General features: G+C 42.3%; 1 protein-coding gene across 1 annotated transcript; it reads right to left on the bottom strand.

Moving 5' to 3' along the window:
* Positions 1–5,166: 5,166 nt before the first annotated feature.
* On the bottom strand, positions 5,167–14,722 carry LOC136426826 (uncharacterized). The gene is made up of 5 exons (XM_066415547.1): positions 14,688–14,722; positions 13,961–14,170; positions 13,713–13,836; positions 6,340–6,908; positions 5,167–6,067 (listed from the first exon to the last, which is right to left on the bottom strand). The coding sequence occupies exons 1-5, from the start codon at positions 14,720–14,722 to the stop codon at positions 5,167–5,169; spliced, it is 1,839 nt and encodes a 612-aa protein (XP_066271644.1).
* Between the last annotated feature and the right edge of the window lie 407 nt (positions 14,723–15,129).

Here is a 15,129-nt window from a genome sequence, read left to right as displayed (position 1 = left end):
ATTGTACAATTGCGGACCTAAGCAGCTTCCCTGTGGCACACCACAGTAAAAGGTTCTCTGCTTGCTGTAGGCTCCATTTGTGTATACTTGCCATTTGCGGTTTGTCAGGTACGATTCAGTCCAAGATAATGCATCCCCTGTGAACCCGTAGGTCGTGAGCTTCTTTAAAAGCAAAGTGTGGTCCACTAAATCAAATGCTGCGCTGTAGTCTAGTAACACTACCGCTGTCATGAAACCATTGTCCATGTTGTCTAGCCAGTCGTCTGTCATCTTTAGTAGGGCTGTTTCCGTGGAGTGTAGTTTTCTGTAAGCATTGTGTGCCTCTGATTGAAAATTTGACTTGAGTATGTAGGATGCAATCTGCTCAGAAGCGATTCTCTCACATATCTTCCCACAAGCTGGGAGAAGACTCACAGGTCTTGAGTTTGGCCCTGACAGTGGCTTACTGTTATCCTTGGGGATTGGAATAATTTTGGCATGTTTCCATCGTGTGGGGAAGGTTTTTGTTGTAAATGACAGGTTGATGATGTAAGCCATTGGGCCAGCTATGGTATCTGAACTTATCTTCAGCAACCTGTTTTCGATACCATCTGGACCTGGTGCTTTACAGTCCTGAAGTTGTGAGAGGATTTTGTGCACGTCCTTGTCTGTTACAGGATCGAAAGAGAAAGACGGCTGACCAGGCAACGCATCAGAGTTTAACGGATGTGAGTTTTCAGATGTTAATCCATCGGTATCCGAGCGGTCCATGCAGGAACGGAGCTTAGTGACCTTATCCTCATAGAATCCAGCGAAGTGGTCTGCTATATCCTTGGGTTTGGTCAGGAGCTTCCCATCTGCTACAATGCCAGTTGGACTTACTGTTTGCTTTCTCCCTAAAAGAGAGTTGATAGTATTCCACGTTTGTCTCGCACTTCCCGAGCACGATTCGAAGGTTTCTCTGAAAAACCGAGTTTTTGCCTTACGGCACAATGACACAACCCTGTTTCTCAGCTTTCGGAAAACTGCCCAGTCAGACTCAAGACCAGTGGCTTTCGCTCCTCTCTTTGCCTCGTCCCTTAGCTTCATCACTTCCTGTATGTCCGAGGTTAGCCAAGGGGCTGAGTTGGATCTAACGGTGAATTTTTTGACAGGAGCGTGTTTGTCACATATGCCTTGTAAGATGTCTGTAAACATGTCTGTTGCCTGATCGACGTCGTCAAAGTTGTAGACCAGATGCCACGGTGCCTCATGTACATCAGACAGAAAATCTTCCTCCTTGAACATCTTGTATGGCCTCTTGTGTACTGTTCTTGGTCCCTTTGTATGAATTTTGGATTTGCGCGTGAATATTACAGCGTCGTGGTCAGAAAAACCGACGGTGTGTAGTCTCGTATTGTAACATTTCTCCGATTGGTTGGTGAAAACAAGGTCAATGCAAGATGCTGACACTGTCTGACCTCTGTTTACAGTTCTTGTGGGTACAGCTACTAGTTGTTTCATACTGTAACTTTCTGTCATGTCCTTCAGTCTCTTCGACGTATGTGAGTTCTGAATCCAGTCAATATTAAAATCACCCAAAATATATATTTCCTGTTGCTCACATGTGGCTCTATCTAACATCAGTTCCAAGTTATCCATATAACCAGCATTTGAGTTTGGTGGTCTGTACAAAACTGCAACTAGAAAAGGTCTAACATGGGGTAAATGGGCTTGTATCCAAAGTACCTCTGTCGAGGGGAGCATAAGATCCTCTCTGATATTGGTAACTATCATGTCTGTTGTATAAATTGCTACACCCCCGCCCCTGCCATTTCTATCCTTTCTTACGAAACTGTAACCTTCTATACAAAGTTGTCCATCTGTTATGGTATTGTCTAGGTGTGTTTCTGTTACAGCCATTATATGTATCTGGTTTTGGTTCATCAATTGGGCTAAGTCATTGATCTTATTGCGTAGACTGCACACATTAAGGTGGCCTATGTTTAAACCTCGCGTCTTTGTTTTGTTCATATTTACAATTACATACGCATACACAACAACAATTATAGCAAATACTGGGATAGCAAATACAGAACGCTTCATTTCTCCTAGGTTTCGTAATTATACTTTCCAACCAACCTAATCTAATTAACTTACTCTGCTCCTTTTACAACAACAATCTACCTGTAGCCTAATTTACATAACATAGAGATTACTGAGCAGAAATCAAATGGTTACACAACTATATACACATTGCTAAAAAGCTAGCATCCGTCTTAAGTAAGTCATTCTAAATGTATCATCAGCTCGAATCAATTTCAAAACAGGTTTCAGGTGTGTGTGTGTGTGTGAGTGTGTGTGGAAGATTCCGATGTCCGCAAGATGGCTCGCCCTCCCCACGTCGAGAGGATAAGAGCAGTAAGGATAAAAGTGTTTACAGTTTCAAATTTTGCGCACAATGATGTAGAAATATTTACAAAAAAACAGATCCTTGAAGTCTGGACTGTGACTCTATACTATCAAAAGTCCAGAATGGACAATAGTGAAATAGGAATTTAGCAGATTGGGAAGGTTCAGTCTTACGGATATTTCTCTCGTCATTGTATAATGTACATTCCACAACAAGATTACTTTCGTCCTCAATTCTATCTAAATTACAATATTGACAAATTCTTTCTTGCAGAGGAATGCGGTTCTGCCTGCCCTTTTCAATGTTCAGTTTGTGTGAACTTATCCGAAACTTTGTGATTGCTGTTTTGTGTCGAGAGTTTGTAATGTTTAAATATTTCTCCTCGTGGTAAGTATTCTTAAATAATCTGTACGTTCGTAATTTGTTGTTGTTTCGCATTTCTGTTGTAAAATGTTGGAAATACATATCTTTCAAACGTTGGTGAATGGATGGAATAATCTGAGAAGAGTTTAAAACAAAAGTCTGGGGTGAATGCCAGACATAGGCGAAACCGCATTCCTCTCGCGTCTTGCGAACTCCAGAAGCCCAGGAATTAGCACCTGATGTATCTAGATCAAATTGACACAAAAGGGCGTCTGCTGAAAGGCTATGGGCTGACATGTTCTGGCGTATTCTTATATAATGTATAATGGCGTTGATGGAAGCTTCTAGTTTAAGTGGGTACCTGCCCAATTCCGCCATCACAGCAAGATTGCATGCAGTTTGGAAAATTTTAAGTGTATTGCTTCAATTGGGGAGGATTTTGGACTTTTGAATGGTCCCCAGACTTCAGAACCATACAACAAAAAAAGCTTTACACAGGCGTCAAAAAGTTTGTTTTTTTACAGAAATTGTAGCATCGGCTTGACGAAAGGATTGTTGTTTTACATCATTTCCAATTGAAATCCGCGACCTTACAGAAAAAAAAAATTGGAAGTTGATTTTTCCGTCCAAAAGCTGTGATTTAAGGCCTAAAACACGTTTGGGGGCGTTTTTAGACGATATTGGCAGTGTAAAATCCATTCCTGATTTTATTTTCGCCAAACCACTTGTAATCGATTGTCTTTGACTTGGAACATGTTGATAAGTTGTTTTACATCATTTCCAATTGAAATCCGCGACCTTGCAGGAAAAAAGATTGGAAGTTGATTTTTCCGTCCAAAGGCTGTGATTTAAGGCCTAAAACACGTTTTGGGGCGTTTTTATACGACATTGGCAGTGTAAAATCCATTCCTGATTTTCTTTTCTCTAAACCACTTATAATTGAATGTTTTTGACTTGGAACATGTTGATAAGTTGTTTTACATCATTTCCAATTGAAATCCGCCATGTTGGGGAAAAAAAATTGAAAGCTGATTTTTCCGTCCAAAAGCTGTGATTTAAGGCCTGAAACACGTTTTAGGGCGTTTTTATACGACATTGGTAGTGTAAAATCTATTCCTGATTTTCTTTTCGCCAAACCACTTATAATTGATTGTTTTTGACTTGGAACATGTTGATAAGTTGTTTTACATCATTTCCAATTGAAATCCTCGACCTTACAGAAAAAAAGATTGGAAGTTAATTTTTCAGTCCAAAAGCTGTGATTTAAGGCCTGAAACACGTTTTGCGGCGTTTTTATACGACATTGGCAGTGTAAAATCTATTCCTGATTTTCTTTTCGCCAAACCACTTATAATTGAATGTTTTCGACTTGGAACATGTTGATAACTTGTTTTACATCATTTCCAATTGAAATCCGCGACCTTACAGAAAAAAAAATTGGAAGTTGATTTTCCGTCCAAAAGCTGTGTTTTAAGGCCTGAAACACTAAGTCCTTATAACGCTGCCTACCTCCTGCCTACGTGCTCAGGCCAGAAACTGGCCCCTTGTTTTCCAGGAGGATCCTCCAAGCAGTCCTGTCCCTTGCCCTAGCCCCTGCTTCCCGACTGTTTAAGCCCGTGTTCTTCACAATTTGGTCCTTACATCTTTTCGGTGGGCGCATATAGCGCGGTTTGCAGTCTAAAATTCATTTTCGTTCTTTTCCCGCCCAACCAAAGTATAAACGGTTGTATGGGCCTTCGGACATGTTAATAAGTTGTTTTACATCATTCCCAATTGAAATCCACGCTTTTACAGAAAACACTTTCAGATAGGTTTTCGTCTCCAAACCGGGTGCATAAGGCCTGTTATCACATAGCCAGATGGCGTCGACCAATCAGAAGCCTCCATTGCCCATGTGTTATGACGCCATAACACACCCGTGATCATCATTCCTCCCATTATGTTGAGGGGGGGGGGTAGGTTATCTTTTTGTTTGGTAAATACATCAGATTTCTATGATGCTTGTTGAACTCCACTCACCGAAGGTAAGTGGAGTGCTGTTGCTTGGAGTAAGTCTGATGTCATCAGACGGTTCAGCTCTCACTGGGTGTTTCGGCCCTTATCCGTAACACCCTCCTGCTGTCGGGCCGGCAGTGGTGGCCAACTCACTGCCCATCCGCTCCTCCAGGCTTCCAGCACACCTCCTCTCTCCTGTTCCACAGCCAGCATGAGGCTCTCTCTGCAGCCTCTACCATCCTGCGTATAGCTGCCTTCCTATCCTTCCCTGCTATCCCTAGTGACGTCATCATCTTCCAAACTGACTGCGCTGGGAATCCTCTGCACCCAATCTCTATTGGGAACAGCCAGGACTGCCATCCTTTATCCCTGCAATCCTGTAGCAGGTCTTGGTATTTGTTCTTCTTTCTCTCATACGCTTCCTCACACCTCTCCTCCTATGGGACTGTCAACTCTATGATGACGATTTTCTTCCCTTCCTCTGACCATAGCACCGCATCTGGTCCCAGATTTGTCTGAACAACTGAAGGGAAGTGCAGTCTCCTTCCCAAATCCACCTTCAGATCCCATGACTTTGCCTTCTGCAGAATGTTGTTGACCGCTCTTGCTGTTGCCGGGCGACTCTTTTCCCCCTCTTTGACGAATGTGACTGCTGGACCGCGTCTCGTCACTAAGTGGCGTTTTTTCTTCCTCTCGACTTCAAGGATGCTCGCTATTGTAGTCAGAACTCTGTCGTGTCGCCACCGGTACCTCCCCTGCGACAGCGCTGTTTTACAACCGGACAGGATGTGGGCCATGGTACCTCTCTCACCACAGAGCTTGCACGCTGGGTCCTCCCTTAATCCCCACTTGCACAGGTTAGTTGCGGACGGTAATGTATCATAAACAGATCTCAGCAGGAAAGAAATACGGAATGGCTCCAACTTCCACAGCTCTGACCACGTTATTTTCCTACTGGGGAGGTTCCACTTAGTCCAAGCCCCCTGTGTTGCTAGCTCTACTGCTTTGGCTCTCCGCCCTTCCTCCTCAAGCTGCCTCACTTCTGTCTGTATAAGAGCTCCCCTTTCTTTCCTGCTCGCTTTTCCCCACTGCTGGAAGTGTGAAGAACCCAGACCCTGCCTTCCAGTGTTGGTTATTCCTATTATGTCTCGTAAGATCAACATCCCTTCTGCCTTTGAGACTAGAGCGTCTGCCTGGAACTTACGCCCTGCTCTTGTCGCGACTCCTGCCTGTCTAACTTGCTGGTCTTGTGAGTCTCTGTACAGCATGACTGTTCTGCACTTTGCCACCTTGTATTCTTCTACCACTGAGGCGAAGGGGAGCTGCATCTGACCTGATCTGGAATACAGTCCCAGTGAAGTAAAACTTGGGGAACACCCAGCCATTTTCTGAGGTGCTCGTTAACCTTTCTTTCCATCTCTTCTACACTTGTCAATGGGACTTCGTAAACTGTGAGGAGCCACATCAGCCTCGGTAACAGCCCATGTTGGTAGAGCCAGGCCTTGAATTTTCCGGGAAGGCCTGACTTCTCTATTCTCCTCAACCACTCCTCTATCTGCTTCATGGTGCTGCTGACGTTCTTCCTATCGGACAGGGTGTCATCGTACTACTTTCCTAGACACTTGATCGGATTTCCTTCGATTGATGGGATGGGCTCTCCCTGTACTTCAAGCTTGAACCTGCTGGTTATCTTTCCTTTCTTGATGACCATACACCTGGACTTCTTTGGTTTGAACTTCATCCTCGCCCACGTTGCCATCAGGTCGAGCTCTGCTATCATCCATCTGGCCTCTATGTGGGATACTGTTGTCACTGTGAGGTCGTCCATGAAGCCCCTAAGTGGGTTCTGCCTAGCTCCAGACATCATCCGTGGACCCTTAGCTTTGCTTGCGGCTGCATCTATCAAAAGGTTCATTCCCATTATGAACAGAATAGGGGAGATTGTACATCCTGTTACGATTCCCTTCTCTAGACTCTGCCACTGTGTTGTAAAGTCAGCTGTTCTGAAGCGTAGCTGGACACCTCCAAAGTAACTGGAGATCATACCCTTGACTCCTGCTGGGACGTGGTAATGATCCAGCGCCACCTGGATCAGGGCGTGTGGAATAGAGCCATATGCATTGGCCAAATCTAGCCACACCACCGTCAGGTCACCCCTGCTTGTCTTGGCTTCCCTTCCCTGCTTGTGGTAACATTCGTATAGTGTTTATTTGTTCCCAAATATGTTAACTATCTAATAAATCAAATATTTTGTAAGCATATGACAAAATAGAATAAACTATTTCAATACAAGTCAAATCTAAACGGGCGGAACTGTAAGTGGAGCCGCCCACAGTATTGTCAGAAGGACACCCAGCAGGGAGGAATGATGATAATAGATACTAGATTTGAAAAAGATTTGAAATGCCAATGTTGTAATGTTATTAAATATTATCTGTGGAAATGTTGGTTTTTAAAATGAAATCTATCATCTTCTGTTCAAAAAGGACAAATGTAAATTCTAAAATGCATTCTTAGTATAAGGGATCTATGCATCATACAGGAATTGTCTACTCTTATATGGATCAGTTTGGAAAGGCTATATGATAATGACGTTAATGACCCGCCTCTTCAGCACATGACCAGGCGTTATGACACGATATACATGTACACCTCGGGGCGGGTCATTAACCCTTAAATAACGATGTTTTGACGCATATAGCGCGGTCTGCAGTGTCAAATTCATCTTTTTTTTTTTCGGCCAACCAATTGTAAACAGTTGTTTAGGCCTTCGGACATGTTGATAAGTTGTTTTACATCATTTCCAATTAAAATCCGCGACTTTACAGAAAACAAAATTCAGACGGGCTTTTCGGCTCCAAACCGTGTGTATAAGGCCTAATAACGATATTTTGACGCATATAGCGCAGTTTGCAATTTAAAATTGATTCTTGGCTTTTTTTTCGCCCTAACCAATTGTAAACTGTTGAGACACGTTAAGAGCAAATGTCTGTAAGGATCAAACAATGGTGGCGTGGTCAAAAGTCGATTTGGCTCATATTTGGTACTTTGATAGTACTTGGCCCACACACCGTCAAAATAACTTGTTTTTTGCTCAAAACCGATTGTTGCCAAGGTAACAGGGCAAACAAGTTTTGGGGCCATTTTCCCTGATTTGCGCAGATCCAAAAACTTGAAAATGGGCACAGTTTAGTAACGTTGGGTAACATAAATTCGGGATTTTTCCGATAATGGTTGACTGAAATCAATCTAGCAGAACAATAAACCATCCTTTTTTTTCTATTATTCTGTCAGTATCATGTACTATCTTTGCACTAATCATATATATGGTAGATTTTGTCTCTAGTCGTGCTGACACCATAATATTTTAACTTGAAACTACCGTCCGCCGCACGCACAATGACGGTGCTGTCGGACAGGGGTGAACATTAATTCGGGAGAGAAGATTCGTCTTGAATATCTTACCGCTAATTACATTTTATACAGCAGCTATTCGTTCCATCCTTGGCTTGAGGAGAGTGCTATGGATATAGACGTGTCCAAGTAAAAAAAATACACGAAAAAACGGCCGTACCGCACACATCAGGCCTCCGGGAACAACCCGTGTGTTGAGTCGGTAGAACGTCACTCAAAGTCGATCCCCATCGTAATGGAAATTTGTACATTATTCATCGGGGCGTTAGCTGGATGCCGTAGAAATGGTAATACTACTATGTCCATGTGTTTCTGCTTGTGCTAAGAGCAAACTTTGAGGAAAATATCGCCATCAGTCCACTATCACACACAACATTTAGACAAAAAAGTGTCCCTCGCAAACGTTTGTCGTCTGCCGAATAGCAGGATTCTGGGTAACGAATATGGCGGCAGGAAAATTCACCGCAATGCCGTAGCCATTGGTTGTAGCAACAAAGAAGCGTTTTGATGATTAATCACACTTAGAGTCCAGTTGTAGGTTAGCAAAAGAGATTCTAATAAGTTGTATTGTAAATAATTGTGTTGAGAAGGATGCGGATGTGACATTTGTCTTATAAACCAGCGAACAACTATGTAGTATATTTCTCCCACGAAGCCCTCAGACTGTGATAATAAGGGACGGAGAGTTTTTGACGTAGCCAACTTCTTATGCATGGTTGTCGAAGCTTTTCAGCCAGTGTTCTGAATACGTTAGTCTGTCAAGTTTGCATTTCTAGCGGTATTACTGATGTTGCATCTAGCACATATCCCTAAATACCCCGTTTTCGAAAAATCACGAATTTAAGTACCCCACGAATTTATGTTACCCAACGTTACATGATTACGAGCAGCTGCTTAAATCTAACGGAAAAACAAAAGACCAACTTTTAGCTTTTCTGGAATAGCTTAAAATGAAATAAATTTTAAGAAACTGAAGTAGGAGTGCTTGGGCAACTTCAAAACAATAGTGTTTTAGGCTTGTCAAAAACGTAATTTGTGCCCAGCTTTGAAGCGCTATAAGTCCAAAAGTGGTGCTTTGTTTTTTTTCACATTTAAGCCATATATACATCAACAGATTTGCTATCAAACGCATGTTTGCAAATTAACATTTTTGGACATGTTTGCAGCTCTGAAAATGTCAAAGTAGGATGTTTTTGGATTTCAATCTTATATCAGAAATACCCCTGTGCTATTAAATAAATTCTTGTAAAGGTCTGTATCCTGTTTCGTTGCTGTGCACTTGTCCCTAAATTAGGTTACATTTTAAACATATGTGGAAAATAACAATTTGGGCTATATTTGAAGCTCTAGAAATGTCAAAGTAGGATGTTTTTGGATTTCAATCTTTTATCAGAAGTACCACTGTGTATTGTCTATCAAATAGATTCTTGTAAAGGTTGGTATCTTGTTTCGTTGCTGTGCACTTGTCCCTAAAAGAAGGTCACATTTTAGACATGTGGAAAATAACAATTTGGGCTATGTTTGAAGCTCTGAAATTGTCAAAGTTGGATATTTTGGGATTTTAATCTTTTATCAGAGGTACTCCTGTGTATTGTCTGTCAAATGAATGCTTGTAAAGGTTGGTACCTTGTTTCGTTGCTGTGCACTTGTCCCCGGCCCTAAAGGTAGGTCACATTTTGGACATATGCAGAAATTAACATGCAGCAATTTTAAACTCAAGTTCTTGAAGAACTTAATGAGAATTTTAGTATTATTTTCTACATAAATGGAAGCAGAGAAAAGATTACATTGTATGCTAGGTGAAAGAAGCCTTCATCATGTGCTTTATTTTCCTTATTATTTCCTAGTGCAAATATGCTTATTATTGATTATCTAAGAATGCCAGAGATTATTCATTAGCTAGACATATTGTGATTCATTTTGCAAAGAAATGAGAGCAGACAAAAGTTGCATAGGCTGAAAGGTAGAAATAGTCATGGTCATGCACTTGATTGTCCTCATTAGTATGCAGATATGGTAATTATCTATTTCTTAAGAATGCCAGAGATCATCAATTTGTTCTACGTGTTGTGACAACCACCTTTTCCACTATCGGTTTGCATAGAAATGAGATCAGACAAATACGCATAGGCCAATATGTAGAAATGGCCTGTTATACATTTCTTCCCAATTGGTATGCAAATATGCTGATTAGTCATTAATTAAAATACCAGAGATTAAAAAGATTATCTATTTCCCACACAATTATCAGTTCTGTTATATTTGGTATACAAAGTGGTAGTAGAGAAACCTGCAGAACAAATATTCAAAGAATCCCATTCGCATTTTTGGCATACAACACTTCGAAATACGATTTTAGAGGGTGTTTTGGGGAGAAGATCGGCTATTTTCCTCAAATGGGGTCACTGACCTTTAGGTCACATCTTTATTCATCTGGCCAGGTGGACTAATTCGGTCAGCCAATGAGAGAGCGCAGATTTATCAAGCTCAACCTGATTGGTTGAAATAGTCAATTTAATTAGGGGCACTACTTTGACAGGTGCAGGCACAACTTCACTACTCCCCGGCTCCCATCCTTGTGTTCTTATTGTTGTGTCCTACTGAAGTTAAGTGCAATTGAGAAGGTTCAAAACTTTTCTGGTGGTATTTTTCGACACACACGGTGTTTTTCTTATTTTAACACTGCATGGAAACAAAGATTTCCACAAGTTTGCAAGCTTGGACACTAGGGTGAAACCTGACATTTCCTCGCTATGTACACTAATTTACTACCCCTGTGTCTCCAAGATTGGACACCAGTGCAGTGCGCAAAAAAGTGCACACAAAGTGTCCAAAGTTTCCCACCTTAGGAAACATCCCGTGTCGAGACGTTGACAATAACATTAACATTAACAATAACAATAAAGAGTTGTGAAGTGCGTGAAAATTTACCTTGAGCAATGAGACCCTTGCTTTCAGTAATTGTTTAAAGTTTTTGGCTAAAGATGACGTAAACCTAAGAATTTTCAACCTCCTTGCGTAAACCCCTGTTACGTGTCTACACTATCGGGCCGCGGGGAAGTCTTGAATATCGGCACTGATCGATAGTTTCCTATTTGTCATGCGTAGTCATAGGTCCTCCGGAATGGGTGATGCGGAAATTGCCGTCTGGAGCCTAACGATTCATATCGGCTGAGGCGAACGCCCCTGAGCGGATATCTATGCCCCCGGAGAAAATGTCCCAGGGTTTGGGTGGGTGGGTCGCTTTAGACTCCGTCGGCGGGCGGAGGACCTATAACTAACACCCAGCTGTGGTTACACGTTGCCTTTTATAGTGTGAAGGTATCACCTGATTCCTTCTGACCCATGACCGCGCATGACAAATAGTTTCCTATTTGTCATGCGTAGTCATAGGTCCTCCGGAATGGGTGATGCGGAAATTGCCGTCTTCCGCCAACGCTGTATCTGTCAGTCTACCTTACCTTTTACTTTCATCACAACGTCACATTTATCCCTTACTAACTCTATCTACTGCTAACCTTCTGCAACTGATATCTCATTCCTTCCCCTCACTCATCATCTATTCTTCGCCCCTTTTGCTCAAAGTGCATATTGCCTCCCCTTTGATAAAGACTCATGTTCAATGTGCCTTAATCTCATTCGAATTACTTCAACAACTTCAGTAATAAGTTAACCTTGATATTGCTTTCTCTTTTTCTTCCCATTCTCATTTCTCCATTATAACATCCCTTAAAAGTGAAAATAAACGATTACGAAAAACTTTGGCTGAAGCATATCGAACGTTGAAACACTAAATCAAGTTAGTTAACAGATCACTAATTAAACCATACGTATAAACGTGTACACGTACCGACAGCTTAACTAATATATACATATACATAAATATATATACATATATATACATATATATATATACATACATATACACATACATATACACATATACATACACACACACATACACATATATATACACATATACACATATATATATATATATAAGACAATGCATTAATACGCATATACGTAAACGTACCTCAGTACATATGCGTACATTTATCGGTGACAAAATATAGAACACAACAGGCAGACTATAAACAGACTTTAATAAATATGCCCAAGAAGGGACAAACATGATGCGAATTTACAACCCATCAAATATAATTATATGTTATCAAGCCCTTGAAAATACTAAACATAAATACCAACACTTGATAAATAACCAGAATACATCTTTTGTTTATTTTCATGTAGCATACTAAAAGCGCTGAAACCTTTTATTCATTCTTGTTAACATAATTCTTTATAAACTTTATTTTCACAAAACAGTTGGATAAATGCCGAGAATCAGAGTCCGAGCCGGTTCAATTTATACAACACTCTAAAACCACATCTTACCAAATGAAATAAGTCACTACAAAATGGCTCAGAATCTGCCCCCGCGATTTCCATAGCCTGGCGGTAACCCTTCACCTGGTGAAACGTATAGTTAACAACGCTCATTCACAGCTTGTTAAAAAAAAAAAACACTTAAACTCACAAGCGCCGAAAACAAGAAATATCTAACACTCCCTCTTGGCTTAATGCCTTACCGGGAACACATGCACACATTCACAAATACACCGTTCGACAAAGCGCCGAAACCGGGAAATATTACATCACTCCCACTTGGCTTCATGCCTTACAGGGAATACACGCACACATTAACACATACCCCGTTCCACAAAGCGCCGAATCCGGGAAATATTACATCGCTCCCAATTGGCTTAATGCCTTACCGGGAACACATGTACACATTAACACATACCCCGTTCAACAAAGCGCCGAATCCGGGAAATATTACATCACTCCCAATTGGCTTAATGCCTTACCGGGAACACATGTACACAACAACACATACCCTGTTCGACAAAGTGTCGAACCCGGAAAAAACACTCCCACTTGGCTTAATGCCTTACCGGGAACACATGTACACAACAACACATACCCTGTTCGACAAAGTGTCGAACCCGGAAAAAACACTCCCACTTGGCTTAATGCCTTACCGGGAACACATGTACACAACAACACATACCCTGTTCGACAAAGTGTCGAACCCGGAAAAAACACTCCCACTTGGCTTAATGCCTTACCGGGAACACATGTACACAACAACACATACCCTGTTCGACAAAGTGTCGAACCCGGAAAAAACACTCCCACTTGGCTTAATGCCTTACCGGGAACACATGCACAAATTAACATATACACAAAATAACACATACTCACCTGCCGAAACCGGGACACACAACAGGGAAAATTTCGAAAGGCCGAAGTAGATAACCAACAACCAAAAAACAATCACAACGTAAAAGGGGAAAGGAAAACAACAATCAAATATTTTGAACAATCAAACAATCAAAAACATTAGAGAAGCGTAATCACGACACAAAATAATATAGAGCTCAATAAAAACAAAGATAATTTAGTCAAAAATCATGTGGATCAAAACTATAGAGGGCGGCATGAAACCGTAGGGAACTCTGGTGAGAATTCGTAAAGTGGGTTCGTGGGACGGTGAAGCTCTGACATGATGCCTGCCTGGCGTCTGGTAGCTGTTGGCAGGATCCCCTGGGTTGCCTGGGTGCATCAGAGTCAAGGGAACTGCCGGAGGTAGAACGGGCTCGTATGATGGTGAAGCTCTGACAATGTGCCTGCATAGTCAAAACACGTTGAAGAGAACTGAGGAATGTGTCCCAAAACACAAGGCAACAAGACAAGGAAAAAACAATCTTAAATCCTTGCATGTCCATCCACACTGCCCGTGTTCCCAAGGACCACAACGTGTCGTTTACTGGAACAATCTCGGTACTGGTCTCGCTTGCTGCGCTGAAGTAACCCCTTGCTGGGTTGGACTGGGCACCGCCATCGTCGGGTTCGGGACTACAGCCTGACCAGTAGCAGGGGCTGCCTGGGTCGCGGACGAAGCTGCCTGCTGAGCCGGGACTGGAGTCGATTGGGAGGACGGGCCTGGTACTGCGGTAAGACCTGCATAGTTAAAACACACGTTAAGAACAGGGCATTAAATACAATCCTCTTCTCCTCCTCAACCAACTTTTGCCACCACATCCAAACCAAATACCCTGCCCGGGTTCCACAGGACAACAACGTGCCGATTACGTGAACAATCCCGGTCCATTCAGACGATTTTTTTTTTTTTTTTTTTCAACTTTCACCACCACTAATACACGCATTCAAACTACCAAGCAACCATACACCGAATCTCACAATCAATCGCGTAACGTCTGAAATAAATTCAACCGGAAACAAACAAAAGAAATCCTAGAGAACAGGAAATGTTTACCGCCCCCTCTATCGGGAAATCGGGAATCTGAACGAGGTCGCACAGCCCCACTGATTGCTGGATGGCCAAGGTGACTCCTCGTTACGGTCCCGCAGTGTGACGACCTGGTCTAACGCCTGGCTGTCCCTCGCTGGACCAGACCAACTCGTCGCCGCCGTCGGACCCGGGATTGGTGCCTGATGTACCGGAGCCGCTACCTACCTGACTGGAGCCGTTCGAGAGACCAGGCCTGACATTGCTGTTACTCGCACACAAAGACCTGTATGGTTCAAACACACGTCAATTAAGTACAAAAGCAAGTAGCAGAAAATAATCCACCACGTTACACTTGGTCCGACACATGTGCATTCAAACCAATTACCTGAATAAAAAGACAATAGGAAGGAAAAAACATGGCATTCCCACGTGCAGCCAGGTGTCGCATACCTGTAACCATTGTCTGCATGAGCAGACTACACAAGGAAACAAAACGCACGGAAAACGCAACGAGTGTACGAAGAAAAGGGAAAAGTCCTGGCCTCGTGGCAGCAGCTTCCCGAAGTTTAACCTGCTAAGTTCCTAAAATATCTGCAAACAAACGTAGGTTAAACGTATCCTGCTGTCCAAACCAATCAACGAGTGTCTACAAGTGAGTGGTGCATAC

The sequence above is a fragment of the Branchiostoma lanceolatum genome, chromosome 2 (assembly GCF_035083965.1).
Source record: "Branchiostoma lanceolatum isolate klBraLanc5 chromosome 2, klBraLanc5.hap2, whole genome shotgun sequence".
Lineage (NCBI taxonomy): Eukaryota > Metazoa > Chordata > Leptocardii > Amphioxiformes > Branchiostomatidae > Branchiostoma > Branchiostoma lanceolatum.
This window is presented reverse-complemented; position numbering and strand designations above follow the sequence as displayed.

Bases quoted from the DNA above. Each gene is read 5' to 3' on its own strand.
- LOC136426826 (XM_066415547.1), bottom strand. From the start codon at position 14,722: ATGTCAGGCCTGGTCTCTCGAACGGCTCCAGTCAG. The intron at 14,171-14,687 runs GTAGGTAGCGGC...TTAACTATGCAG, and splicing joins TCTCGAACGGCTCCAGTCAG to GTCTTACCGCAGTACCAGGC. The intron at 6,909-13,712 runs GTCAGAGCTTCA...TACCACAAGCAG, and splicing joins AGACGCCAGGCAGGCATCAT to GGAAGGGAAGCCAAGACAAG.